General features: G+C 46.5%; 2 protein-coding genes and 1 pseudogene across 3 annotated transcripts; 2 read left to right on the top strand and 1 right to left on the bottom strand.

Moving 5' to 3' along the window:
* The first annotated feature begins 1,691 nt into the window (after positions 1-1,691).
* On the top strand, positions 1,692-5,296 carry LOC123187323 (phosphoinositide phospholipase C 2). 2 transcript variants are annotated; one of them, XM_044599167.1, is made up of 8 exons: positions 1,692-2,390; positions 2,778-2,913; positions 3,004-3,255; positions 3,347-3,588; positions 3,705-3,822; positions 4,178-4,324; positions 4,407-4,493; positions 4,761-5,296. In XM_044599167.1, the coding sequence occupies exons 1-8, from the start codon at positions 1,840-1,842 to the stop codon at positions 5,052-5,054; spliced, it is 1,827 nt and encodes a 608-aa protein (XP_044455102.1). In that variant the 5' UTR covers positions 1,692-1,839; the 3' UTR covers positions 5,055-5,296. The 2 variants fall into 2 exon arrangements, with proteins under 2 accessions (XP_044455102.1, XP_044455101.1); XM_044599166.1 differs by having other exon boundaries at positions 3,344-3,588.
* Positions 5,297-5,386: 90 nt separating this feature from the next.
* Positions 5,387-5,549, bottom strand: LOC123038359 (uncharacterized; annotated as a pseudogene).
* An 18,033-nt stretch (positions 5,550-23,582) lies between these two features.
* Positions 23,583-25,090, top strand: LOC123184598 (peroxidase 21-like). Its single transcript, XM_044596698.1, has 2 exons — positions 23,583-23,791; positions 23,912-25,090. Exons 1-2 carry the CDS (start codon positions 23,596-23,598, stop codon positions 24,868-24,870), a joined length of 1,155 nt encoding a protein of 384 aa, XP_044452633.1. The 5' UTR covers positions 23,583-23,595; the 3' UTR covers positions 24,871-25,090.
* The last annotated feature ends 468 nt before the right edge of the window (positions 25,091-25,558 follow it).

Below are 25,558 nucleotides of genomic sequence, written 5' to 3'. Positions count from 1 at the left end.
TTATGTTTATGTCTGTGAGCTGTTTTTTCCTACGCCGACAGATTTGCGTCCGGTCTTTCGTTGGACGGTCAAGACGCCCTTAGTCGATTTAAACGGACGAAAAGCTGGCAGAGCGCGTGTGTGCCCCTTTTGCAAGTTGCAGAAATGCGGTGGCAGAACTATCCCTCCTTCTGCCTCTATCCTACCACCTCCGAATTCCAATGTGATCATGAGCTCACACTAGCCACTAGGCCAGGACACGTGTACCGTTGCCAAACCACCAGAAAAAGAAGAATATATATATTTTTATACACAAATAACGACAATTTCGGTCCGGCGAGCGGTATCCATGGAAGATTGTCCATGCTGCATGTCGGGGCGAGGGTGGGCCACACACGCATTGCACACGTACTACGCCGAACACCCGCGCTTCTGGTAAAATATGCCACACGTGGACGGTACAATATAGGATTTGACTCAGCAACGCTCCACTCGAGCACAGCATGTCCTGTCATATTTATGCGCGCGCGCGTCCTTGTCTCCCAACCGAATCCCGGATTGAAGCGAATCAACCTGTGATTGAGTTATTTAGGTGGACAATGGTATCCCCAACCCATCAGGGTTTAAATCCTGGTGCTCGCATTATTTTTAAATTTATTTCAAGATTTCCGGTGATACGCTTTCAGTGGGAGGATACGTTCCCGTCGACGACGAGGCGCCTACGGTGACTTCGTAAAATCTCAAGATGATATGCCGGCTCAGTCTCTCGAAGGTGCTTATAGGGGTAGGGTGTGCGTGTATGCGTTTCATAAGGGTGAGTGTATGCGTGTGTATATAAGCGCTTGTGTCTGTACTGATGCTAAAAAAAAAAATCCCAGATTCAAACAAACGCCTGGTACAAAAGCAATCCAAGATTATTGTTGTTTTTCGACGGTGTTTATCATGCATGAGGCAAGTCATGGAAACGGTCTCCACCGATTTTTTTTTATTCCCCTGAATGTACGCGCGTGTTTTTTTTTACAAATACAGATGATCGTATACACACATATCACACTCAACATTCAGGTGGGGGTAGTTTCCTCCCCCGAAAATTCAAAAAAAAAACTCTACCTATGTATACACGCACACATGCCCTATTTCTATGACCACCTACGAAATACTAAGCCAACACAGCACGTTGAGATCGCCAAAGTCATCACAGACGTAGTCGTAGTCGATAGCAACTTCTGCTCACACGAAACGTACATCGCCTAAAGAAGTGAAATAAATAAAGAAAAATGGGACCGTCAACGCTAAGTATGGGTCGGTTTCATCACAAAGAACCTAACCATCCGAACACGCTCACTTTGCGGATGTACGCATGTGTTTTTTAGTGTGTGTATTTGTATTGTTAGTATACATTTTTCTAAAAAAATAAAAAAGAAAGATACTCCACAATTAATATGAACCAAAGGGAGCATATGGTTAACACTTTATTTTGAAAAAAATGAAGGTTTATTTTCCCGCAAAAAAAGAAGAAAAATTGAAGGTTTTGTTTAGACAAAACTGGGAAATTAGTCTCATACAGATTATTACTATTTTTTGAGCAAAATTGATCTACTAATACTAGATGGAGTGCAGTTGAGTTAATTGATGGGCCATATGTGTTAATGAGCGCCATTTGTGTGCCGACAGTTATGATTTAGAACCCCCCCCCCCCCCCCCCCCATTCGTGTCCCTCCCTCCGTCCCTTTCGCTTTCCCCTCCCTCTCCCTCCCTACCACTCTCCCCTACGGATACATCGCCGACCCAGGCAGCAAGCAAGCCGCCATCAACAAACCGTCAGACCCAACCCAATCCAACCCTCGCCGGCGAGACGCCATGGGCACCTACAAGTGCTGCCTCATCTTCAAGCGCCGGTTCCGCTGGACGGACGCGCCGCCGCCCGACGACGTGCGGGCGCTCTTCGCCGAGCACTCCGGCGGGGCCGCCACCATGGGCGCCGACGGCCTGCGCCGGTACCTCGAGTCCTCCGCGGGCGGCGACCCCGACGCCGCCGACGCCGACGCCGAGGACGAGGCGGACCGCCTGCTGGACCAGATCCGCCTGCAGGGCCACCAGCAGCGCGCCGGCCCGCGCCTCCCGCGCCTCGGCCGCGGCCAGCTGCTCGGCCTCGACGACTTCCACCGCTTCCTCTTCTCCGCCGACCTCAACCCGCCCGTCCGGCGCCCGCGGGTCCACCACGACATGTCCCAGGCCCTCTCCCACTACTACGTCTACACGGGCCACAACTCGTACCTCACCGGCAACCAGCTCAGCAGCGACTGCAGCGACGTCCCCATCATCAAGGCCCTGCAGCGCGGCGTCCGGGTCATCGAGCTCGACATGTGGCCCAACTCCGCCAAGGACGACATCAGCATCCTCCATGGCAGGTTTGCTACGAGTACATAACATAAGACATGCTATTAGGATGCTGTATTCCCCACATCGACCCAGCCCCCACTAGCTTGGAGTCTTTCCTCTTCGATGCAATCGATGAGGACAGTTCCAAGCATATCCACCTTGTCTATGCACCTCGAATCCTCGATTTTGTAGGTGTATATTTTTGGACAAACAGAAAGCTCCCCTGCTCCATTGCTCGAATGAAACATGGGTACAGAGTGCAGCGTCAGTTTTTAGTTTTACAGGAAATCAAAAGTTCAGTTTGCAGAAAACGAACATTTCATAGGTGTATATTCTTAGGTGACTCGCTCACGCTGCCGATAAACAAGGGGGCTGAATCTTACACTGTGTGCTGCTGTCTTGCCAATTCTGAACAGGACTTTGACCACCCCGGTTTCGCTGCTGAAATGCTTGAAATCCATCAAAGAGTACGCCTTCGTCGCGTCTCCCTACCCGGTTATCATCACACTGGAAGACCACCTTACACCCGAGCTGCAGGAAAAAGTTGCAAAGGTAGCTGTACTTGCTTCTGAAATTGTTGTTATCTCCATCCAGGAGATTTGCACTTCTCTAGCTAACAGGTGCTTCTGAAAATCTCCATAGATGGTCCTTGAAGTGTTTGGCACCATACTGTACTACCCTGAAGAAGAACATCCCAAAGAACTCCCTTCGCCTGAGTCCCTCAAGGGCCGTGTGCTCCTATCAACAAAGCCCCCAAAGGAGTACCTTGAAGCCAAGGATGGTGGTGCCGCGAAAGACGGCGATGCGGAGCAGAATCCTGGCAAAGGAACTGACGATGATGCGGCTTGGGGAACAGAAGTCCCAGATTTCAAGACTGAAATCCAATCTGCTAAAGTACGTGTTTGGAGTGCTCAATTTTCTGCTCCCTTTTGTCCTGGCATTCAGCATGGTTTTACCTGCACAATTGTCTTTGCTCTGTCAGCAGGAAGATGATGCCTCAGAGAATCGTAGAGATGACGATGACGACGACGACGATGAGGACGAACAGAAAATGCAACAGCATCTAGCACCACAGTATAAACACCTTATTACTATTAGAGCAGGAAAGCCAAAGGGGGGTACTACGTCTGATGCCTTGAAGTGTGACCCAAACAAAGTTAGGCGGCTCAGTTTGAGCGAGCAACAGCTTGCCAAAGCTGTAGTTAATCATGGCACTGAAATAGTGAGGTATATATCTAAATGAAGTTGCTCATATTATTAACAGTAATTTATATTCATCTTTAATAGGCAGAGATCCTCTTTTATTTAATCATACTGAAGTGTTCAATAATATTGCTAACAAGGTTTACACAGAGGAATCTACTGAGGATATACCCAAAGGGCACTCGGGTTACTTCTTCCAACTACAATCCATTTATTGGTTGGGTGCATGGTGCTCAGATGGTAGCCTTCAATATGCAGGTGCATTTCTGTTTCCGAGTAATCTATCCAGGGCAATGGTCTTGCTTGATGGTCTGAATATCCAATTATGCTCTGAATATCAAATGGCAGAAATATATAGATGATTATAGTTATACGAGGTCAATGCGGAATAACCCTTAGCTTCTTATATGAACTCAAGTGGGATGCAATCTGTGCCATATGTGTGTGTGTGTGTGTGCAATATTTAACACGGGGATGCTTTAGATTTGGCAGATCACAATCTGTCATCAATTCGGGCATACACTTGCCTAAATTCGAGCAAGAAGTTAATGTTTATTGGTCATATGCTGTCCCTTTCGTACTGGCGTATTCTAATTCATGATATTCCTTGCAGGGATATGGAAGAGCCCTTTGGTTAATGCATGGATTTTATAAAGCCAATGGTGGCTGTGGCTACGTGAAGAAACCGGATTTCTTGATGCAGTCTGAGCCGGAAGTTTTTGATCCAAAAAAGCCTCAACCTGTTAAGAAGACCTTGAAGGTATGGCTTTATTTAGACATGTGTTCAGTTTTGTTTGTGCCGCTCGAAATTAGAGTCAAATCAACTGCTGCTTTTCATTCAGGTAAAAGTGTACATGGGTGATGGTTGGCGGATGGACTTCAAGCAGACACACTTTGACCAGTATTCTCCTCCAGATTTTTACGCACGGGTATGAATGAAAACTAATTTGGCACATCAATGGCGTACACTATTAACCGCATGGCAAAAGCTCGATGAAATCATTAACAAGAACCCAAAGGCAGTAGCCAGTAAGCATATCTCTGAAACATCAAACTGAATGCTGACAGATAGCTTTCAACTATGAACTGCAACTACAAAGCTGAATGAGTTTAGTAACAAGAACCTAAAACAGTATCCATTTCTCTGAAACATCATCGAAACTGAACCCTGTATGTATGTATCCATTGCGTGACAGGTCGGGATCGCCGGCGTTCCAGCAGACTCGGTGATGAGGAAGACCAAGGCGGTGGAGGACAACTGGGTGCCGGTGTGGGGTGAGGAGTTCTCCTTTGGCCTGACGGTGCCGGAGCTGGCCCTGCTGCGGGTGGAGGCGCACGAGTACGACATGTCGGAGAAGGACGACTTTGCGGGGCAGACGGTGCTGCCGGTGTCGGAGCTGCAGCCTGGGATCCGCGCGGTGGCGCTGTTCGACCGCAAGGGGAACAAGTTCCCCAACGTCAAGCTCCTCATGCGCTTTGAGTTCGTCTGATTTGGTATGGTTTGGTTTGGGTGATGATGGTGTGTCGGCGGCCGGCCATGGTTGGTACTCTGTGCATTCTTTGTTCATCCTGTACATACGTGATGCGTCGCGGTGCCGGTCTGTGTGAATATGGAGTGTACCGTTGTACATGCAGTTTGTGTAGACACGAAAATTCATCAACCCTGCTGTATTTGTTGTGAGAATGGTAATAAGGTAAGTATTTGCCATAAAAATATTCTGCAAACTGTGAATAGTTTTGTGCTGACAACTTTCTGAAAAACAGCAGAAGAACTGCTGTGATTTGAGGAGAACTTGTAAGAGTTCAAAATTTGGTATTGTAGGGCTTTACCCTCGCCCGAAGGAGAAGGAGCCCTTTCAGAAATTCTCAGTGGCCCTCTCCACAGAGGGAGTGCCAAAGAGGGGGTTTGGAAATAGTTTTCAACCAGCAATTGACGCGCCTCGGTATTACCTCACTAGCTGCGTCATTGCCCCAAGCGCAAAGATGCCTTCTAACGTTGGAGCCCCGACCCATCTTATAGCCGAGCTCTGCACCCAGCCCCTCGTAGCTAGCCGAGGTGGGACTAATAATAACGTTCTCTGTCGCCCGGTTTCCCGTTTCTCTCACGTCGGTTCAGCATCGACCAGGCCTTTTCTTTCCCACGCTGCCGGCTCGTCGTTGAAGGCCCATCTATCTGGCCCAGCGTATATAGCAGATTCTCTATCTCAGCCCAAGACTCACACGATTCTCTATCTATCTGAAGAAGATTGTGGATTGGCTGATTTGGGTTATCGTGGATTGGATTGGACTTGGGAGAAGAAAGTGTCAGGAGGCTATTTTTTCAGGGTCAGGCTGGACAGAGCTTTGGGTACGGCTGAATGGTCGGCCCTCTTTCCGTTTGCCTCGGTGGAACACCTGACAGCGGCCAAATCTGACCACTGCCCTATCCTATTACAAACTGAACTTGTGGATTCGAGTGTGAGAGCAAAGCAGAAGCAGTTTCGGTATGAATGCATGTGGGAGCGTGATCCTAGTTTTGGGGATGTGGTAACTGAAGCTTGGAACACTTCTGGAAAGGCCAATACTGTTGCAGCTCTGTCTGAGAAACTTGCTTATGTGGCCGGTACGCTGCGCAAGTGGGGCCGAACCACCTTTGGTGCTGTTAGAACCGAGCTGCGGTCGCTTCGATCGAAACTTGCAGAACTCCGAGCCCTTCCCGACCGTGGGGGTCCATCGCCTGAAGAGGAACATGTAGAAGCCCGCATGTCCGAACTTGGCCTACGTGAGGAGATCATGTGGCGTCAACGGGCTCGCATTCAGTGGCTGGCGGAGGGAGATAACAATACCAAATTTTTTTCATCGGAAGGCCAGTGCTCGCAAAGCTAGAAATCGCATCTGCGAGCTGGAACGTGCAGATGGCACGGTTTGCGTGGATGATCAAGAGATGGCAAGCCTGGCAACAAATTTTTATAGCAACCTGTATGCCTCCGAAAACACGATCGGTATTGATGAGGTACTATCTCACATACCACCCAGATTGGATGCTGCCATGAATGATATGCTTAACGCCCGTTATACAAACGCCGAGGTGAAAGCGGCTTTGTTCCAAATGTTTCCAACCAAGGCCCCCGGGTCCGATGGCTTTCCTGCACACTTCTTTCAGCGGCACTGGGAGTTGTGCGGCGATGAGGTGACGGATATGGTGCTACGTGTTCTAAAGGGAGAGGATTCCCCGGAGGAGATAAACAAAACGTTCATTGTGTTAATCCCCAAGATTGCAAGTCCAAAAAATTTAGGACAATTTAGACCGATAAGCCTATGCAATGTGATCTTTAAGATCGCGTCGAAGGTGCTAGCTAATCGGCTAAAGCTCATTCTCTCCAATATCATCTCTGAGAAACAATCAGCATTCGTACCGGGACGTCTTATCATGGATAACTTCATTTCTGCTTATGAGTGTCTCCACTACATGAAACGAAGGAAGGTAAAGGGCAACAGATTCTGTGCTTTGAAACTAGATATGATGAAAGCTTATGATAGAATTGAGTGGAAATATCTTGAACCGATTATGCTAAAGCTAGGCATAAGTGCACGGTTCATGGAGATTGTCATGAGGTGCGTCACATCAGTGTCTTTCTCTGTTATCTTCAATGGTGAAAGGCAAGAGGAGTTCAGTCCTTCCCGTGGTCTCAGGCAAGGCGACCCAATCTCCCCATATCTCTTTTTGTTGGCTGCCGAGGGTCTGTCATGTCTATTGAAGTCAACGGATCCAAATGAGAATGTTCGAGGAATTAAGGTGGCGGATGGCGCTCCGGAGGTAAATCACTTATTATTTGCAGATGATAGCCTCTTATTTTACAATGCCACTCCTGAGATGGCAATGCGGGCGAATTCTTTGGTGCAACGTTACTGTGAGGCCTCTGGCCAGCGAATCAACAAGGAAAAGGCATCAATCTTCTTCAGCAAGGGCTGTTCGGATTCTTTGAAGCAACAGGTGAAACAAATCTTAGACGTGCAGAATGAAAAACTGTCAGACAAATACCTTGGCCTTCCAGCAGATGTTGGTAGAGCAAAGGAAGGGTCTTTTAAGTATCTAAAAGATCGCATATGGAAGCATGTGCAAGGCTGGATGGAGAAGGCGCTATCGGTCGGTGGTAAGGAAGTGTTAATCAAATCAGTTGCGCAGGCCATCCCTACTTATTCCATGGCTTGTTTCAAGCTACCTCGAGGCCTTTGTCAGCACATCAATGGTTTGTTGCGGAAATTCTGGTGGGGATCTAAAAAAGGCGAGAGGAAGACTGCTTGGATTTCATGGGAAGTCATGTCACAGCCTAAGAGTATGGGTGGTATGGGCTTCCGCGATATTGAGCTCTTCAACTTGGCGCTGCTTACCCGGCAAGCATGGCGGCTGCTGACTCAGCCGGATTCCCTCAGCTCCAGGATCCTTCAAGCGGTATACTACCCATCTTCTTTAATTCTCGAAGCAGAGTTAGGGAAGAACCCATCACAAGTATGGCGATCCATCATCGAGGGGCGGGATGCACTTAAGTTGGGCCATCTGAAGCGCATCGGTTCGGGAGAGCGGACTAACATTTGGCATGATAATTGGATCCCCCGTGACTATAAGCTTCGGCCGGTTTGCCCGAAAACCCAGAACCCCCCCCCCCCCAACTTGTTTCTGAACTTATCAACCCGGTCACCTGCACATGGAATGGTGTGATGCTACGTGAACATCTGTACCCGATGGACGTTGAGGCAGTCCTCAATATTCCACTTAGCAGCAAGGTCCAGGAGGATTTCTGGTCGTGGCATTACGAGAAAAGAGGGATCTTCACAGTGAGTTCAGCTTACAAACTACTTGCAGCGACAAAGAAGCAACGCACGGACTGGTTGGAGCACAACGATGGTCACTCAAATGTCGTAGCCGAAAGTCGTTCATGGTCCAAACTCTGGGGCGCAGCGGTGCCCTCAAAAGTCCGTGTTTTTGCCTGGAGGTTAGCCAAATCATCCATACCTACAGGAGCTGTCCGACAACACAGAAAAATGAGTGATTCCGCTGAATGTAGCATCTGTCACGCGGCGGTGGATACTTGGAGGCACGCCCTTTTTGACTGCCATGTGGCTCGCTGTGTTTGGGCTCTTTCTGATGGGGATATCACTGGAACCATCATCTCCAACCGTACGGACGACGCTAAACTGTGGATGTTCTTGTTAGTTGACACTCTCCCCACGGCAGATTTGGCACGTGTGCTTGTAACAATGTGGGCGATATGGTGGGCGAGATGTCGAGCTATCCATGACGAGCAGTTCCAGAGCCCCCTCAGTACCCATATCTTCATTACCAAATTTTTGGCGGAGCTTGATTAGATTCCAGAAAGGGGGGCACGTACCAGGGACCTGCATGCACAATCCAAGGACCTGCATGTAAGGCCCAGGGGCATGCATGCAATGCCCAGGGACCCGCATGTAGCGACTTCAGATGCGGTAAGGCCAGCACGCTGTGCATGGCTGCCGCCGGTGTCCCACTCAGCCAAGATCAACGCAGACGGCAGGTTTTCCAAGATCGGCGACAAGGGTGCCTCTGCTGCGGTGTGTCGCGATAAAAACGGGAACTATCTAGGGGCCTCAGCCATCATTTTTGAGGGCCTCTTGGACCCGGTGATTCTCGAAGCACAGGCTTGTAGCGAGGCACTAGCACTCGCTACGGATCTACAAGTTCAATCCATATGTGTGGCCACAGACTGCCAAGAAGTTGTATCAAGGATCAAGGACGACTCCCCATGCAAGTTTTACCCAATTCTTCAAGATATCAAGCACCGCAGATTAGCTTTTAGTGCGGTGGAGTTTATCCACGAGAGTCGGAAGTATAATGGAGAGGCTCACGCTTTAGCTAAAGCTGCTGCATCTCTCCCTCCCAGGTGCCATGTGTGGCTTGTAACTTTGCCCGAATCTGTATTCCCATGACTTTACATGTTTAATAAAGAATACATATTTCGCTCAAAAAAAAAATCTGAAGAAGATTGTCTAAAAAAAAAACTATCTGAAGAAGAAGGCGCGATTCAAAATTTGGAACCATTTTCTTTTCTTTTGCCATCCAAAATTTGAAAAGGGACGAAGGTATACGATGCTTTGGATGGTGGCTTCAGTTTTTGAAAATTTTATTTGAATCTCCACTTACGTCAGGGCAAAACGAACAGAGCATTTCTGTGACCGGATAGGAGTTCTAAAGTTCTCCACGCAGACACGCCACTGAAGCTGTCCTGATGTATCACTGAAGCTGCACGGGAGGAAATGTTAACTGGCAGCGGAGGATTCCACTCCTGGGTCGCTTCCGTCGTGGATCTGCGGCGGAGCTGCTGGTCTCTGCGGTTTGGTTCTGGCTGCTCTGCGCCTCAGGTGCCGGGCAGCGATATCAGTTAAGCTCTCAAGGCCCAGCGTATAGTTGCAGTTCAGTTTGATGAACTGAGTATTTCTGTAAACGGCATTCCACTATCTCTTTCTTGAAAAACAAATGATAGATTCCACTGTACTGTAGTGTTTAGTGCGTACATTGGGTAATCGAGGCCTGTCCGTCGGTCTCTAGAGATACTTAAATCCTGATCAACAAAGATGCAGTTTTAGATATAACCCTGCTTTTCCTGGGGATATTCAGTTTGAATCTTTTTTATGTTTGTTGATAGCTCTGAAGTTGAAAGCTGTTCCTAGCATTCAAGTTGTTTTCCATATTTTCTACGAGTTAGTCTGAATATGGGAGTTGCTACTCTGCTTCCAACACTGGACAGGGTATTCTACAAAATTTTAACACTCCCCATATATTATTTTTTATACACAGTGAACATTTCAAAATGACACGGTGTAAATCGAGGCCCAAGAACCAAGCCAGTTAACTGGTGGATGCACCTGCAGATCTTTTGACTGAAATAGTGTAAGGTGGGAGTGCAAATAGAACACTACAAAAAGAAACGACCCGCATTATTAGGCCACGGCCATGCATAAGAACGGTCCCAATACCCTTCGCAATAACTGATATATAGGGTCGTCGATGCAACGGGCCATCATTCCACTCTGTTTTCTAGTCCGCATATATTTGAAAAATAAATATCTCCTAACAACAGTTACAGGGTTTACCCGTATTATTTGCGATATTTTTTGGCATTCACATAATTTGTTCTTAGCGGTGGATTGCAATAATGGTTCGAGCACTGCTTTGCAATAACAGAGTACTACTTGGAAACTTGCAGCATCTAGCCTGACTGAGAATACTGCATTGCTGTCCGAGTTTCAGACGTTTAATATAGTCACGCAAGCCTGAAACAGCAGGTTTAATTATCCAATTGCACCAATACTACCTTGCTTGTTCCGGGTAGCCAGTTCTCATAGGTTTTTAATGTGGATCTCTGCTGTGATATATAATGCTATATTCGGCCGAAGTTCCCATTGGTTTGGAAAAAAATATTCAAGGTCTACACCAAAAATGTTTATTGCCATAAAACAATTTACGTGGTATTTTAAAGAAAATATTCACGTTTTTCCAAAAAATGTCGATGAAAATTCCAAAATGTTTATACTATGTTAAAAAATCTTCGTGTAGTTTAATAAAACTGTTTATTGCCATTAATAAAATGTTCAATCTGTATTTTAAAAAGTTTGACCATGTATTAAAAAATTCTTCAAACCATACATTAAGAGAAACACTTCTACTTCGGTACACCCCCCTAAACAGAGTATTTAACCAAAAACTACCACATTTGCCGGAAACGTGAGGAAAAACTACCACTCTACGTTTTTGTGCGAAAAACTACCAAATTTTTTCTAAACCGTGGCAAAAAACTACCAACTCGCGAAAACGCTCGCTTCGCCCGCGCTAACCCCGTTTCTGACCGGTTGGGCCCGCGAACAGTTGCCACGCGGGCTAACGGGCGGCCGGCGCGCGTTGACGGCCGTTAACGGCGCGTCTGCTGTCGGAACGGCGACTGTCGGTCGGCTGATAAGTGAGAGCGAGCGAGCTCAACCACTCGCTCATTCTCTTCCTCCTGGCTCGCTCTCACTCATCCTCATCCTCTCCCCTCTCCCTGGTGCTGTGAGCTAGGTTAGCCTATCGCCGTCACCGCCGCGGCCATTGCTGCCGGTAGAAGTTGAGGATGCCATCCTGGAATGACGGGGAGAGCTCGGACGAGGACATCAACATGGTTTCAATGGATTCTCAGCTCTTTGTAAGTGCATAATGGTGGAACAGAGTTAGGGTTAGGGTTAGTTCATCCAAGTTGGAGATTCCAAGTTGCTTTTGGTTTGATTCGAAGTTTCTTTTGCAGGAAACCCCTGACACTGTGGTGGAACCATTTTTCTGTGGTTCTTACACTGAATCTGAGCCGACGTGCATGATGCATCATCAGAGGCCGAGGAAGATGGTGGCTTTTGAAGGTGCTTTGACTGGGAGGCGATGCCTGGGTTGTCCTGTGCAGCAGGTATTAAATCTTGAACGCTAACTTGTTTTGCTGGTGGAGATGTGTGATGTGTTTTGCTGCTAGAGATGTGTGGTGCAGCATGTGGTGTAGAGATGTGTGCTGTAGTTTAGAACTGAAACTTGAAAGTGCCATACATATGGAAGCTATATGTGAAAGTAGATCTTTAGTTAACTGAATTCAATACATGACTGAACCTGAGAACACCTACATGCAGAGATCTTTAGTGTACTGTGAACTGAATGTATTAGTTAGGTGTTTACTGAATATAGCTGTTAACTGAAAAAGAACAGAGTTAAATGAATTTATATTTACTACTTAATATAGCTGTTAACTGAATTTATCTCTGATGCCAAGTCAGGTGTTGTGTGCTTACTATGAAAGAATTATGTTTGCATAATTCAGATAGCATATTGATGTAGGTGTGAACTTTGGTTATCTGTACTTAGTTTGTTACTAAGTGATTTGTGCTTAATTATAAATAATTGCTTCTGTAGGATGTAGGTGTGAACTGTGGGGTTGTGGAGTGGGTGGATGGTCCTTGGCTAGAGATTCTACAAAGGTGCCTAACAAGGATTTGGGACATGTACCATGAGCAGAACTTAGGGAGGATGAAGGACAAACAAGCCCATGAGAAAGAGGTGGCCAAGCTACAGAAGGAAATTGATTTCCTGTCAAACAACTACAGCCAGTTGGTGGAAGATGTATCCAAGCTTTTTGACTATCAAGATGGCAAGATGTCTCATGACATGGACTATACCAGTCAGGCAATCAATGATCTAAATGCAAAGAAGAAACAACTTGAGGATCAAGCAAAGATTGAGATAAGTATGGAAAAGATGAAGCTTGCCAAGGAGCAAAGGTGCATTCTTCAAAGCCAAGCAGATATCATTCAGAACATGAGGAAGGCCATGAAGGAAGTGGAGGGGGACACGGACCTACTTAAGAAAGAGAAGAAGAAGCTGGAGTATCTGATTGCTGATCTGGTCAATGCTGGGCATGCCAGCAAAGATAAGCTGGAGAGGATCAAGGCAATTATGAATGAGTGAAGTGCTTGGTGTGTGGGTTAAGTAATTAGTAGGCCTATATATATAGCTGGACTTGGAATGTCATGCATGTTAGGTGTATATTTTGGGAAAGTTTCATGTGCTTTCAGAATGGTATGAGGGAGGAAGGTACTGTTATGGTTTAAAAACTAGTTGGTTTTATCTATGATGTAATGACTATTATGTTAAGACCTACTATGCTAAGTGAGTACTCATGCTAAGTTAAGTAAGTAAGAATGTTTTATCTATGATGAGGTTGCTTTACTCTGCATATATCATATATAGCAAGTAGCTTAGATAGTGTGACAAATAACTTAACATGTGTAGCAAGTAGCAAGTAGCAAGTAACATATATAGATAGTCTGACATAGATAGATAGTACTGCCATTCATAGTCTGACATAGAAAGCAACTAGTAGTAGATAGTGTCTGACATAGAAAGCAACTATTAGTAGATATTGCCTGACGAAACTGAACCTAGGTACTTACTGAACTTACGAAAGTTCAGGACTGACGAAACTGGATTTTTTTGCACTGAAGTAACTGAAGGCAGCACTTCACTCCTCCTTCTTCAGCATCTTCAGGCGCTGGGAGCGGCGCACTGCAGTCACGGCCGCCCTCTTCTTCTTGCCCGGCGCCGGCTCCACCACATCTTCCTCGCCGCCATCTTGTTCTTGCTTCACCACGACGCCGTCTGGGAGATCGACCTCCGGCAGCGCATCCACATGGATTGGGAGGTTCCCGTCCCCCTCCACGGCGTCGAGGACGGGATCCAGCAGCTGCACTTCAGGCTCGTCGTCGGAGAGGACGACGACCTCATCCACCTCGTCGTCAGATTCATCAGACTCCTCCTCCTCATCATATTCACTGGACTCGTCGTTAGAGAACTCGTCATCTGAAGACTCGCCGTCAGAGTCGTCAGAGGGCCCAAGGACCCATGGATTGCGCCTCTCCCAGTAGGCGTTGTTGATTGGGGCTGGGAGCGCGAGGACGGCGTCGGTGACGTGGTCCGTGGCGGCCGGCGGCGTGGTGGATGAGCGTTACATCCACCATCGGGCGCGTTGCTTGGGGTCGGGGGAGCGTTGCACCTCGTGCATCGCCCACAGCAGAAGGGACGGCGGCGGGATGGTACGGCCGACAGGGAAGGCGCGCTGCTTTTCAGCAGCTGTCATCACCTTCACGAGGCCGCGGGCGTGGTTCCTCATCATCGCTAGACTGGGGAACCAGCGCGCGATCTCCCTGTACTACGCGCGCATCTCCTGGTTGTTGCCGGCGAGAGCTTCGATGGCCAGCTGCCAGTCCATGGCGACGGCGGTGGCGGTGGTTGTCGGCGGCGATTTCGACAGGAGAGAGGGGGAAGCGGAGTGGGCGGTGCGAGCGGCGAGTGGGCGAGTGAGCAGAGAGCGTGGTGGGTGGACACGTAATAAAGTCATAGAATCCGAAACGGCTGGGTTTACTCAACGCACGCTCACCACGATGGCGACTGCAACGCACGCTGAACAGACAACGTGGTGGGAAACATATAATAAGTTTGGCCGATGCTAGTCAAATAAATCACTAGCACTAGCCCATTAGTATTGAAAGCATGGTTACAACCAACTGGTCCTGGGTTCGAGCCCCAGGCCAGACATTTTTTTGTGCATATTTTTTTAAACTGTAGAAACGGCAAAGTAAAACAAAAAACAAATTAAAACAATTAAAACATGCACCTAAACTGCACAAATGGCAAAGTAAAACAAATAAAACAAAACACTAGCACTTAACCCATTGGTATTGGGCACAAATAAGTAGCAACCATACATTCAACATTGCACACAAGTTCATATGTCTGAATTTAAGCAATCTAGTAGCAGAGCACAAATTTAGTACCATACAATCAAACTAAGCAGCAGAACACAAACTTAGTAAGAGAGTTTCAATGGTTTCCACTAGCACTAAAATATAGTACAAACTTGCTAGGGGGTTTCCTCTTCCTCTTGCCTGCTAATATCCCTGGTTCTGCAGTGGATGCTCTTGGTGCATTGAATGTTCTTGTTGATGCTGATCCTCTTGGAGCTCTTGTTGATGCTGATCCTGTTGGAGGTGCTGGTGAAGACCTGTCTGCTCCTGCAGAAACAGTTGATGCTGAAGCTCTCTTATCTGCTGCTGTTTTTCTGTTCCTCACTGCTTTAGGAGGTGGAGCAGATGAGGCTGGCATCTGTGAAGTTTGGTGTTGATGTGGTGGTTCTGGAGGTGGGTGACTAGCACTAGAGGAACCCCTAAAAATTTCTCTATTCTCCTGCATGACAGAATTAAGATAGTTAGTACATAGAGCAGACCTAAAATAATTAAACAACTATTAACTAAACAAAGAATGCAACATTTTTGAATGACCTGGTGTAAGTTCTTTCTCATCTGAAGACTTGGGTTTAGAGCTTTCCCACAGTAAGTAAATCTATGGCCCTGTGGACCACAATTGCTGCATGTAATTGTTCCCATCCTGCTTGTGTCTTGTTGGGGAACGTAGTAATTTCAAAAAATTTCCTACGCACACGCAAGATCATGGTGATGCATAGCAACGAGAGGGGAGAGTGACGTACCCTTGTAGACCGACAGCGGAAGCATTGTGACAACGCGGTTGATGTAGTCGTACGTCTTCACGATCCAACCGATCCAAGCACCGTTACTCCGGCACCTCCGAGTTCTTGGCACACGTTCAGCTCGATGACGATCCCCGGGCTCCGATCCAGCAAAGCGTCGGGGAGGAGTTCCGTCAGCACGATGGTGTGGTGACGATTTTGATGTTCTACCATCGCAGGGCTTCGCCTAAGCACCGCTACAATATGACCGAGGTGGAATATGGTGGAGGGGGGCACCGCACACGGCTAAGGAACGATCACGAAGATCAACTTGTGTATCTAGAGGTGCCCCCTGCCCCCGTATATAAAGGAGCAAGGGGGAGGGGGCGGCCGGCCTAGAAGGGGGCGCGCCAAGGGGAGTCCTACTCCCACTGGGAGTAGGACTCCTTCCTTCCTTGTTGGAGTATGAGAAGGAGAAAGAGGGGGAGAGGAAAAAGGAAAAGGGGGCTGCGCCCCTTGTCCAATTCGGACCAGATGGGGGGTGCAGGCCTCCTTCCTTTTGGCCTCTCTCCTCTATTCCCGTATGGCCCAATAAGTCCCATATACTCCCCGGCGAATTCTCGTAACTCTCCGGTACTCCGAAAAATACCCGAATCACTCGGAACCTTTCCGATGTCTGAATATAGTCGTCCAATATATCGATCTTTACGTCTCGACCATTTCGAGACTCCTCGTCATGTCCCCGATATTATCCGGGACTTCGAACTCCTTCTGTACATCAAAACTCATAAACTCATAATATAACTGTCATCGAAACCTTAAGCGTGCGGACCCTACGGTTCGAGAACAATGTAGACATGACCGAGACATGTCTCCGGTCAATAACCAATAGCGGAACCTGGATGCTCATATTGGCTCCTACATATTCTACGAAGATCTTTATCGGTCAGACCGCATAACAACATACGTTGTTCCCTTTGTCATCGGTATGTTACTTGCCCGAGATTCGATCGTCGGTATCTCAATACCTAGTTCAATCTCGTTACCGGCAAGTCTCTTTACTCGTTCCGTAATACATCATCTCACAACTAACTCATTAGTTGCAATGCTTGCAAGGCTTTATGTGATGTGCATTACCGAGAGGGCCCAGAGATACCTCTCCGACAATCGGAGTGACAAATCCTAATCTCGAAATACGCCAACCCAACATGTACCTTTGGAGACACCTGTAGAGCACCTTTATAATCACCCAGTTACGTTGTGACGTTTGGTAGCACACAAAGTGTTCCTCCGGCAAACGGGAGTTGCATAATCTCATAGTCATAGGAACATGTATAAGTCATGAAGAAAGCAATAGCAACATACTAAACGATCGGGTGCTAAGCTAATGGAATGGGTCATGTCAATCAGATCATTCATCTAATGATGTGATCCCGTTAATCAAATAACAACTCTTTGTCCATGGTTAGGAAACATAACCATCTTTGATTAATGAGCTAGTCAAGTAGAGGCATACTAGTGACACTCTGTTTGTCTATGTATTCACACATGTATTATGTTTCCGGTTAATACAATTCTAGCATGAATAATAAACATTTATCATGATATAAGGAAAAAAATAATAACTTTATTATTGCCTCTAGGGCATATTTCCTTCATGCCTTTTGGTGCAGGCACCTCAAACTGGCCCTTTCTCCTAGCTGTTTGTTTCTTCCCTGCTTTTTCTTTGAACACTGGTGGCTCAATATCCTGAGTATGGGTGTCAGGCCAGAATCCAGGACCAGGGACAGGGTACACTATGTCTTTGTATGCTTCAATATATAGTGGTTTTTTGAAAAATTCATGCACATAGTCCTCTGGGTGCATGTGAATCTTGCTCATTGCTGCTATTGCATGACTGCATGTCACACCTGTCATGTCCTACCTCCTGCAGTCACATGAGTTAGTAGCTAAGTTGACACAGTACTGATTTTCCTTACTAGACACTTGCCAAATGTCAAGACCAACCTTATGTGCCTCATAAAATTTGGCATACTTCTTATTCTCCTCTAGTTTCTCTGAATAGTTGGGTGTGATCATCCACCTGCTGTTCTCTGTTTTTTCCCTGGTCTTCTGCCTTTTGATCATCTGCTTAGTCCTTATTCCTTCAAACATAGTTCTAATTGGTTTGGCCCTAACATCAAGGATCATTTTGTTGAAAACCTCACTAAGGTTGTTCACAACAAGATCAGTTTTGCAATTGTAATCCATTGAAGACCTACACCAAGTCTCCTTTGGAATTTTTGTAAGCCACTTCCAGGCATCCTCACACTCTGCTTTAATCTCTGCCATTTCTAATTCATGGCCATGTTTGGTGAATGAGTAGCTAGCCTTATCTACTAGCTTTTTTAGTTCTGCTCCTCTGAAACCAGCTGACTAAAAATTTGCATAGATGTGCCTGAGGCAGTATCTCTGAGGGGAATCAGGGAACACCTCATTTATAGCCTTAAGAAGACCCTGATTGTAAATTAATAACCATGGTCATGAACAAAAACAAATAAAGCCAGTAATAACTATATTTATCTGAACTACTGGCTAAGATAGGTTGCATACCTTTTGCCTGTCAGAAATAATGGTGTAGGTTCCAAATTTGCTTCCACTTCCAATGCAACATCTTAGCTGGGTTAAGAACCATGTCCAACTTTCTGAATCTTCCTTATCAACCACACCAAAGGCTATGGGGTAGATGTTGTTGTTGCCATCTCTTCCTGTGGCTGCAAGAATTTGCTGTCCAGTGGTTAGCTTGATGAAGCAACCATCAAGCCCTGCATCCATACCCAAATTAGCTACCAAAAAATTACAACAAGATATTTTGAACAAAATGCAGTTATATATTTACCTATAAAGGGCCTGCAACCATTAAGAAATCCTTGCTTTGATGCATGCAAGCAGTAGAACATGTACTTAAATCTAGGAGTTGGGGCAGGGTTTTCTGGGTCCTCAAATGTTGTAACTACACACCTGCTACCAGGGTTTGTGTCAAGAACTGCTTGTAGGTAGTCCCTCAGTCTATAGTACTGCTCCTTCTGGTCACCTTGTACAACCTTAATAGCCTTCCTCCTTGCCCTATAGGCCACACTCTTTGATACATCAACTGAAAACTTGACTTTGCTATTTTTAATTAGTGAATCCACAGGTGCTCTAGGATCTGCTCTAAGAGAAGGCTCAACTGCTTTGGAAAGCCACTTAGTAGTAACCTTTGTGTTCTCTGCTGATGCTGGACAAGTGTGCTCCATGTTACACTTCTTAATGCAAAATGTTCTTTCATGAGCTATCCTGGAGGCACACATGTAAAATTCACATCCATGCTCTCTTTGTGAACACCAAACAATAATTCTTGTTGGAATGTTCCTGTGGTAGTGAAAAGACCTCAAAGTCCTTATATGAAAATCTCTTAATGCTTCTCTGAACTGGTAAACAGAATCAAAACACAAGCTCTTGCACAAGAGTAAATGTGAATTGGGAATTGAAGGGTCAAAATATACCCTTTCCTTCATCTTTTTCTTACTACTCTTTGTCTTTGGCTTCTTCATGATGTATGGTAGTTAAACTTCATCTTCTTCTTCCTCATCACTTATGCCTGCATCACCAGCAAAACAAAACTCATCTGCTTCAGGAAACCAATCTTCAAAACATTTTTTTTCTCTACCTCATTGTGACATCTGCTAGTTGGCCTAGGGTTCTTCACATGTTTCACAATAGCAGTACTTTGCAATGTTGTTTCCTCTTGAGAGGCACACTCTATTTCCATTTGTTGAGCAACTTCAACACTCCCATCTGAATGAACTGAATCATCAGAACAAAATTCAGACACTTCAGTGTCTCCTTCAAAGTGGTTCAAATCTGCCTCTCTTTGAATCCTGCTCCTCTCAAGCTGAGCCTTTCTATCATCTATCTCATTCTGAAGCTCAGATTGCTCCACAACCTTTTGCACACAGCAACTCTCTTGAGTGTTCATGTAATTCTGAATAGCCTGTGTGCTTATTCCAAGTTCAACATCTCTCACAACCTTTATGTTCACAACATTAACATGATTAAAAAACTCCAACATTTCATGAACACTAGCTTCATTACCTAAATACTTTACTCTTTCAGATCCAATTTCCTCCTCCTTCACATAGTACATGTAATCACTCTGCCCATACCCTTCACTAGCAATGAGTGATTGTAGAGTAACAAAAGATATATCTGACTCATATATACCCCTTTTCACAGGGTTTCTTCCTTCTAAATGAAACCATATCTCCCACTTCTTGTCAGCAAAACTGCAGAAATAGGTGCTCATGAATTGAATTGAAAATGACAGAGCTACAAGTGCAATACAATTTACTACACAACAATCTCTAACAAACACATCTTACTAATTTGCCAGATTGAAGCAGCTAACCAATTCATGAGCAGCTAACCAAATTGACAGATTGAAGCAGCTAACATAGCAGATGATATTTCCATACCTGCAACCCATTGGCGATGACTGGGCGAGCTGTGCCTCCTGCTGCTGCGAGCTGGCCTGCGTCGAGAAGCTGGTGCTCCCCAACCAATTGTCGACTGAGCCCGCAGCGTCCAAACTTGTGCCACCGCCACCAGCATCGTCGTCGCCGCCGCCACCACCCATATCGCCGACGCCCCCCTCCGGAACCATCGCCGCCATCGTCGTCGTCGCCGCCGCCACCTAGTTCAGAGAGAGGGAGAGGACGGAGAGAGTGCAGCGAGAGGGGAGAGGATCAGATCTTGACCCATTGGCCGACCGACAGCCGCCGTTCTGACAGCGGACGCGCCGATAACGGCCGTCAACGCGCTCCGGCCGCCCGTTAGCCCGCGTGGCAACTGTTCGCGGGCCCAACCGGTCAGAAACGGGGTTAGCGCGGGCGAAGCGAGCGTTTTCGCGAGTTGGTAGTTTTTTGCCACGGTTTAGGAAAAATTTGGTAGTTTCTCGCACAAAAACGTAGAGTGGTAGTTTTTCGTCACGTTTCCGGCAAATGTGGTAGTTTTTGGTTAAATACTCCCCTAAACACATTGATGGCTCAAATTGCTCCATACCCCTTCATAATAAAGGGCAAGATGATCTTTTTCTTATGTACGATACGAGTTTTTTTTTGAGAAACGGATACGAGGGTTTCATAGAGGCAAGAAGTAGTCATTTTGCGCAAGGGCGGCGGCTCATCTTTTTGAAGTTTAATAAAAGAAAGAAAGAATGTAAATGGGCCAGGCCGTCCATTGAGCCTAATATGAACGTACGCCGTATATATCCGGCGAGTACAATACGTTAAATGTCCATATTGCCCTTTATACGTTTTGTGAGGAGGGGGAGGGGTGTACCGAAGCGGGTCTCAAAGAGAAAAGTGTACACCGTGTATTTGAAATGTTGAAGGTTTAACAAAAAAATGTTTCACGTGTACACCCAAAATTTATATTGTGTACTGACCTTTTTGCATGTGTTTTAAAAAGAAAACCTAGAAAAACCAAAAATAAAACCAAAAAAATAAAAAAAACCCAATGAAAACTGATAAAGAAAAAACAAAACTATTGAAAAAGAAATGAAACAGAGCAAGAAATGAAGAAACCCGGTGAAAGAAAACAAAAAAGAGAAAAAACAAAGAAAACCAAAGAGACATAAAAAGGGTAAAGGCCTACAAAAAACCAGGCCAAAACCTGTACAATGACTATTGGGGATATAACCCCGCGATATAACCCGCCGTCATAAAGACCGGGTCATGTTACTGGCGATTCTTGAAGCCAGGCTTCAGATGGGCCAGAGCGGTCAATACGCAGGACTAGAAGCACGACTCACAAGATGGGCCGGCTTAGGGCCCGGGACAAGGCGACGGGCGGCCCAGAGGTATAAGCCGCCATGTGGTGTCTTGCCGCAGAAGGCAAGATAACTTAGAGTTGGACTCAGTCACGGGTCATGACACGACCCAGATTCTTGTAAGCCGGACGCATCGACCTATATATAAAGGCGAGTCCCCGGCATAGAATATGCCAGATGACAATCAATCGATAGCTAGGTCAAGAGAATCCGCTCCCTTGTAATCGATACTCAATCAATAAGCAGAAAAGCAAGAGTAGGCTTTTACCTCCATCGTGAGGGGCCGAACCTGGGTAAACTTGTGTCTCTCGATTCCGCTTAACCCTGTCAAGCTAACCATCTAGTTGCGATGGCCTCACGTCTAAGTCCTCACACTAGGACATCTGCCGTGACAAAACCACGACAATGACCGAACGAAACCACAAGCGTCTCTATTGAATCCTAGTGAACAAAAAAACACGAAAAATGGGCCGAACCAGTAGCTACACATGATGGGAATCCTTCAGGCGACACAGACACTATACTCGCTGTCAGCGAGATGTTTTTTTTTTGTTCTTGATTTTTACACATGTGGTGCGGGCGGTTTCTATGGTGGGAATTGATTTTAGTAGCCTTTCGCCCGGTTTTTGGAAGCTGTCGTAGTGTTTTTTATGGTTTTTTCTGTGTTTCTATTTATCATTATTTTATCTATTTTATTTCTTTCTCCATTTTCCCCTTTTACCTTATTTCAAATAGGCACTGAATATTTTTTTAATACTACACAATGAACATTTTGTAACACACACTGAACATTTTTATTAATGCCATGAATATTGTTTATAATGAGAAAAACATTGTCAAGTGTTAAAACATTCTTTTATTTTTATGAACATTTTTTACTGTACTTTTTTTAAATTACGCATAAAATTCTACATTTTCATAGAATATCATGGACATGTTTTTGAAACATATTGTATTGTGTTTACTATCATGAACCTCTTTATGAATTGTAAGAAACTCTTTTCTAAAGTTAAGAACATATTTTTTAAAACATTGCACCAACATTTCTTAATAATATCATGAACATTTTATAAAATTTTACAATTTTTTTTAAAATGGATAACATTTTTTAATAGCGCAAGAACACAATTTAACACTCCCCGGATATTATTTTTATACAGAGTGAACATTTTGAAGCGACACGGTGTAAATCGAGGCCCACGGCCCAAGCCGTGTAACTGATGTATGCACTTGCAGATTTTTCGAGTGAAATAGTGTAAAGTGGTGGTGCAAATAAAATATTACAAAAAGAAATGATCCGCATTATTAGGCCATGGCCATGCATAATAAGAACGGTCGCAATAACTGAGATATAGGGTCAACGATGCTACATGCCATGATTCCACTTTGTTTTATGGTCCATATATATATTTGAAAAAATAAATATCCCAGAACATCACTTATAGAGTTTGTCGTATTATTTGCGCTATTTTTCAGCATTCACATAATTTGTTCTTAGCGGTGGTTTGCAATAATGGTTCAAGCACTGCTTTGCAATAGCGGAGCACCACCTAGAAACTTGCAGCATCAAGCCTGATTGAGACCAACACATTGCTGTCCGAGTTTCAGACGTTTAAGATAGCCACGCAACGCTGAAACTAAAGATTTTAATTATCCAATTCCCCCCATACTACCATCTTGCTTGTTCCGGGAAGCCAGTTCTCAGAGGTTTTTAATGTGGATCTCTGCTGCGAACTTTATGTTTAGTGCCATATTCGGTCGAAGTTGCAGGGTGTAAATTGAGGTGGAAGAAACCAAGTCAGGTAACCGATGCGTGCATTCATTTCAGCGTTTTCATTCAACTGCATATACACTGCAGATCTCTTGACTGAAAATGGAGTAAGGTGGTGGTGCATGTCAGATTCAGGAAATGCACGCCCGCCTTTCCGGCCGGTGGTAGGGAGGGCATAGAACTAGCCGCTGTTCTTGTTTCAGCAACTGCCAAGTAAGGCTCCTCTTGCAGAAAGTTGATTTAATCGCATTCAACCAAGTTTATGACTTGTGTTTCTGTTACTGCTGCACTTGCACACACCTTCGCATGTGTCGGTCAGCCAGGAAGTAACTGCATTTTCATGGATATAGAGCACTGGACCATCTCCAATGGTGTCACTTTCATTCACCTCTTCCCTCCAACTCGGCGCCCAGGCTATAAGAACGAGACGAGATGAGAGTGGGTGGAGCACCTTCTACCCCCCTTGGATATTTGTAAAGGCCAGTGAACTGAAGAAGATGGGTCTGAGCTCAAGCCTAGTGCCAATGGCATCTGCACTGCTCCTCTTGTGCTGCTTCACTGCCTGTAAGTTACTAACTGCACATTTCATTCCTCAATTTCCGTCTGAAGTGCACGATCATCAATCTCAACTCGAGTAGTAGAACTTCAAGACAGTTTGCTTAATCTGCTGCCATGCCATTGCAGGGAATGCTGCCGCCGCCGCGGCGAGTGGTGGTGGCGGCGATGGTCTGAGGCTGAACTACTACTCCGAGAGCTGCCCGAGGGCGGAGGAGATCGTCAAGGAGCAGGTGAGGAGGCTGTACGAGGAGCACGGCAACACGGCCGTGTCGTGGCTCCGGGCCCTCTTCCACGACTGCACCGTCAAGTCCTGCGACGCGTCGCTGCTCCTGGAGACCGACGCCGCCACGGGCCTCGTCTCCGAGCAGGCCTCCCCGAGGAGCTTCGGCATGCGCAACTTCAAGTACGTGGGCGCCATCAAGTCCGCCCTGGAGCGCGAATGCCCGGGGACAGTGTCGTGCGCCGACGTGCTCGCGCTGGCCGCCAGGGACGGCGCGGCCATGCTGGGCGGGCCGGCGGCGATCCCGATGCGGACGGGGCGGCGGGACGCCACGGAGAGCCGGTACGGCGAGGTGGAGCGGTACGTCCCGAACCACAACGACACGGTGTCGGCGGTGCTGTCCCGGTTCGCGGCCATGGGGCTGGACGCGGAGGCCGTTGTGGCGCTGCTGGGCGCGCACTCGGTGGGCCGCGTCCACTGCAACAACCTGGTGGCGCGGCTGTACCCGGCGGTGGACGGCGGCATGGAGCCGGCGTACGGCGCGTACCTGCGGGGCCGGTGCCCGACGGCGGACGCGAGGGAGGACACCCGCGACGTGGCGTACGCGCGCAACGACCGCGCCACGCCCATGGTGCTCGACAACATGTACCACAAGAACCTGCTGAAAGGCCGGGGCCTCCTGCTCGTGGACCAGCGGCTCGCCTCCGACCCGCGCACCGCACCGTTCGTGAAGAAGATGGCGGCCGATAACGGGTACTTTCGTGAGACGTTCGCGGCGGCGCTGGTGAGGATGTCGGAGAACGGGCCGCTCACCGGCGGGCAGGGGGAGGTCAGGAAGGACTGCAGGTTCGTCAACGCTAAGTAAGGGCTGGTGATCAGTGGCAAGACGTGATCGTGTGTGTGTGTACGTGCTCGTGGCGTGGGGCACGAAAATAATTCAGAGGAAGTGATGAAGGGGCCACGTATCATGTGTGACTGCGTGCATGCTTGGCTTGATGTATGAGCATGCATGATGCCTGCCTGTACCCGATAAATATGCGTTATCCGAATTCTATGTCACATTTAGATGTGAGATATTATTTACATCTAATATGATGTCACATTTTGCTTGTGGCTCTTTCATTGACAACTTTCTACAGCTGATTCGTTTAATTTTTGTTTGATGGTTGTCCAACCGAGTTTCTCCGTTGGTGCTAAACAAGCTGAGTGCGTCTCGACTGGCGGGTATACACAGCTAGGCACCGAAGCTTCTTGGTTTGTAGCACACAGGAAAAAAAAATCTTAAGTATGTTGTTTCGTCTCAGAAAAAAAACAAGAAAAAGTTGCAAGACAAAAGCCACACTTAAGAAGGAATCGAACTACCATGCCAACTACTTAACGCGTGTCTTCTAGCCACTAGAATAAATGGATGTTTGCGATTATTAATCAGCGTGAATATTTAGGAACTCACTACATCGTCAGATTTGAAACCTTTTTGAACATTTATTAAAAATTTGTGAACAAATTTATAGATGCAGAATATTTAAATAAAAATGTGAACAATATTTGTAGTT

The sequence above is a fragment of the Triticum aestivum genome, chromosome 2A (genome assembly GCF_018294505.1).
Source record: "Triticum aestivum cultivar Chinese Spring chromosome 2A, IWGSC CS RefSeq v2.1, whole genome shotgun sequence".
NCBI classification, from domain to species: domain Eukaryota; kingdom Viridiplantae; phylum Streptophyta; class Magnoliopsida; order Poales; family Poaceae; genus Triticum; species Triticum aestivum.
The sequence above is the reverse complement of the archived record's forward strand: the minus strand, read 5'-3'. Positions and strand labels throughout refer to the sequence as shown.